Source organism: Triticum aestivum, chromosome 1B (genome assembly GCF_018294505.1).
Source record: "Triticum aestivum cultivar Chinese Spring chromosome 1B, IWGSC CS RefSeq v2.1, whole genome shotgun sequence".
NCBI classification, from domain to species: Eukaryota; Viridiplantae; Streptophyta; class Magnoliopsida; order Poales; family Poaceae; genus Triticum; species Triticum aestivum.
The window spans coordinates 612,719,763-612,723,602 of record NC_057795.1 but is presented as its reverse complement, the minus strand read 5'-3'; the positions used below and the strand labels follow the sequence as shown (position 1 = coordinate 612,723,602).

General features: G+C 53.0%; 1 protein-coding gene across 1 annotated transcript; it reads left to right on the top strand.

Moving 5' to 3' along the window:
- Positions 1-2,106: 2,106 nt before the first annotated feature.
- LOC123097130 (probable WRKY transcription factor 57) lies at positions 2,107-3,469 on the top strand. Its single transcript, XM_044518882.1, has 2 exons — positions 2,107-2,787; positions 2,922-3,469. Exons 1-2 carry the CDS (start codon positions 2,330-2,332, stop codon positions 3,124-3,126), a joined length of 663 nt encoding a protein of 220 aa, XP_044374817.1. The 5' UTR covers positions 2,107-2,329; the 3' UTR covers positions 3,127-3,469.
- The last annotated feature ends 371 nt before the right edge of the window (positions 3,470-3,840 follow it).

Here is a 3,840-nt window from a genome sequence, read left to right as displayed (position 1 = left end):
AGGTCAAAATATGAACGTTAGGCTTTTCGGTGGGACCGATACAGTCAACTTGGTGGGACCAATGTGCTAGGGTTAGGGCATAACGTAATCTTTGTGTGACCAATCACATGAACTCGGTGGGACTGATTTCAGTAATGAGCACACAGGAAGTTGGTCAGGCAAACTCGGTGGGACCGATTCGCTCACTTCGGTGAGATCGAAGCATTATGAAAAGGAAACAAGGAGTTTGCATTGCAGACTCAGTGGGACCGATCGCTCATTTCGGTGAGACCGAAACGTTATGAAGGGAAACAGAGAATTTGCAATCCCATCTCGGTGAGACCGAGATCCATATCGGTGAAACCGAAGTGACTAGGGTTTGTGGCAGTGGCTATGTCAAATGAAACTCGGTGGCGCCGGATAGATCAAATTGGTGGGGCCGAGTTTGACTTTTAGGTTTAGGACATATGTGGAAATGAGGAAGTGGTTGAGGGTTTTGGAGCATATCACTAAGCATTTTGAGCAAGTAAGTCATTAAGCAACACCTCATCCCTTTTTAATAGTACTGGATTTCCTAAGGACTCAATGTAATCTTGGATCACTTAAATAAAAATGTAGAGTATTGAGCTTGTTGCCAATATGTGTCCTTAGAATTTTGAGGGGTCCACATCTCTAGTCCATGCCATGCCAATCATTGAACTTTCTGAAATGATCATCTTGAAAGAGCATTAGTTCAATGAGCTATATGTTGTTAAGAATTACCAAAACTACCCAGGGATTAGTTGCACTATCACAAACCTGACCATGGCATGTCCGCATGTGCTATCAGACATCCCTAGGTACTCGTCCCATGAATCAGCGGCCACACCATATGCAAGCATCCGCAGTGCGGCCGTGCACCTCTGATGACAAGAGAACCCAATCCTTCCCACGGCATACTTCTTAAAGATGAAGTAGTCATCAAAGGATCGGATGCAATGGTACAAACGATCGAAGACATTTTTTGCACATCCAAAAGCGCTAGTGAAAATTGTCGGCGAAGAGAGCATAAGGGGCAAAGTAGTCGTCCATCACCGGCAAATGGCCGCGCGCCGGTTTGTAGTTGAGCACACGATGACCCTTGGTCAATCCCTTGAAATCAAGAACATGCTCTGCTGCATGCTCCGCGTCTGTAAGCACCGCATACATCATCGCCGTCTCATTCGTGTAGTCATGCTCGTCGGACTGAGTCGGAAGACTCAACATAGTGCTCATATATGTACTACATATCTGAATCCATTGCTTCAAAGAAGAATGGACACAAAGTTTAGCTTGGGCAATTCACCGAACAATTGTCGGGCATGGTGAGCATCGTAGGAGCGGATGGTACCTGAGCGGCGGTCTGAGGAGAGGTGTGGAACGACGGCGGAGGAGAAGTGGCATGGAGCCCATGTGTACCGCTGGAGGTGACGTCTTCGTCGAGTTCCGACAGGGGTCCGGCGTCGCGGTCGGGGTAGTGGAGCAGCGGCTAAGGCAAGAGAGAAAAACCGAGGAGAAAAAAAGGGAGAATGGAGTCAGGGTCCGCAGGGGTTTGGGTGGGTTGGGGCTGGCAGATTCCTACGTGTCTACTGTCCGGACTCCCGCAAAGCCCCCCCCCCCCCCCTCCCAAACTTTGTCTCGTGTTTGCCGAAAAAAGTACGTTCGGATTGCTCAGCGGACCGTTACAGACCCGCGCTGGATGGCTTTGTGGTCTAGACTGTGCAGTCCGAACGATCGCGGGCGGTTTGAGTGTCCGCTTTAGAGATGCCTAATGAAACTAATTTGGTGTTGTAGATATCAATATATTTTTCTATAAACTTCCACGAAACTTTGTACAATAAAAATATACTTACTTTGTATAAACATGTAGATATTGGTCGTTGTGGGCCGATTTAGAATGTGTGGGCTTTCCACATCAAGTAAAGCTGGTCCAGAAAAGAGATTTTGAGCACAACGCAAAGAATGCGGCTTGATTGCTTGAATTGAGTCGGATCGGAGGGACCACACACACTCCTACGTGGCCAAAGAAGACCTTTCTGCAAGTCTTTGTTCCGGAGACAATTCTCCCACCCTGCCATAAGTGGCACGCGCGCGCTCGCACGAGCCTGCGGCGGCGGGCGGGCAACCCACTCACCATCGCCGAACCTTCTCAGCACGAAGCTCACCGGGAAGCCGCCCAAAATCCCCAAGAGCTCACGACCAGCGCCTCCTCCTAGTACAAATCTACCCGCGAAATCCACTCCCCAACCCAATCCATGCAGCAGCAGCAGCGCACCGGCGGTTTAGGGGGTCTTATAAATACGAAGCGCTCTCGCCGGTGTCAAACTCGGTCATGGCGGCAGTCGGAGCGGCACCACTGCTCTACCAACAGCAGGCGCAGGCGGTGGGCGACGGCTGCTACTTCTCTTCCATGTCCTCCCAATTCTCCCACGGGGGAATCAGCTCCACCTCCTCCAGCCCGGCCTCCAGCTTCTCCGCCGCGCTCAGCGCCACGCCGGCGATCGCCGCCGACCCCGAGGCGCAGTTCGACATCTCCGAGTACCTCTTCGAAGAGGGCGCGTTCTCCGCGTCGCTCACGCCCGTCGTCCCCGTGCCGGCCGTTGCCGCGGCTGGTGCGAGTTCGGCGACCGCGGTGACTGCGAGGAGCGCTGCCGAGTCGGCGGCGGCGGCGGAGCGGCCGCGGACGGAGCGCATCGCGTTCCGGACGAGGTCGGAGATCGAGATCCTCGACGACGGCTACAAGTGGCGCAAGTACGGCAAGAAGTCCGTCAAGAACAGCCCAAACCCAAGGTTGGTACCTATCCCCAACCGCAAAATTAAACACGATGGAATCAACACTCGTATCAATTGATCAGAAATTCATCGACACATTGCAATTCGGCGTTCCAAGTCCTGACGAGCGAGCATTTGGTGTGTGCGTGTAGGAACTACTACCGGTGCTCGACGGAAGGGTGCAACGTGAAGAAGCGGGTGGAGCGGGACCGGGACGACCCGGCGTACGTGGTGACCACGTACGAGGGCACGCACAGCCACGTCAGCCCCAGCACCGTCTACTACGCCAGCCAGGACGCCGCCTCCGGCCGCTTCTTCGTCGCCGGCACGCACCCGCCGCCAGGCTCACTCAACTGAGTAGACTAGCCACCAACAACGGGGCACGTCGAGATCAGCACGGGGCTTCTATCTCGGCCAAAAGCTGGCCAGCAAGGTGCAGGTGCAGCCACTAGTTCGTAGCTAGACTAGTGTACCACTGGTGGATCATCAGGTTCAGTTTCTCGAGGCGTGGGGCTTTTTTTTTGGATCGATCTGTCCATATAGATCGACCTTTTCTTCTCTCCCCGTCTTGTACTAGTGTCGTGTACAGCAGTGTGCAGTGTGGGCTCGATCACGAGAGCCCTCCCGACGAATGTAACGCACACTCCACTACACTACTAGTGCTACCTACTCAACCGTGCAATAAATATGTACAGAACCATCCGCCTCGAAGAGATCCATCTCTGAGTCTCACGGTTGTACGTGCACAATTTCGACAATTTTTTAGAAGAACATGAAGGCCTCTCCCCGGTTTCATTAACCAGAATGAAACCATAAAGAGTCTTAAACCACTACAAAGGTAGAGTTCATGGTCCAAATTTAAAACAGATTCAGCAGCCCTGCTCGACAAGAGCCAAAAGGGCAAAAACTTAAAAACACAATGAAGGTAAAACATTTGCGCCTGACAGGAGGGGAGGGGGGGGGGGGGGGGGGGAGGGTCACACCATGAACTCGCTCGCTCCCCTCCTCTTGAGTGGTGGTCCCAGGGCCGCCTGGGGCGACCATCAGATAGCGAGGGTAGACACGGGGCTG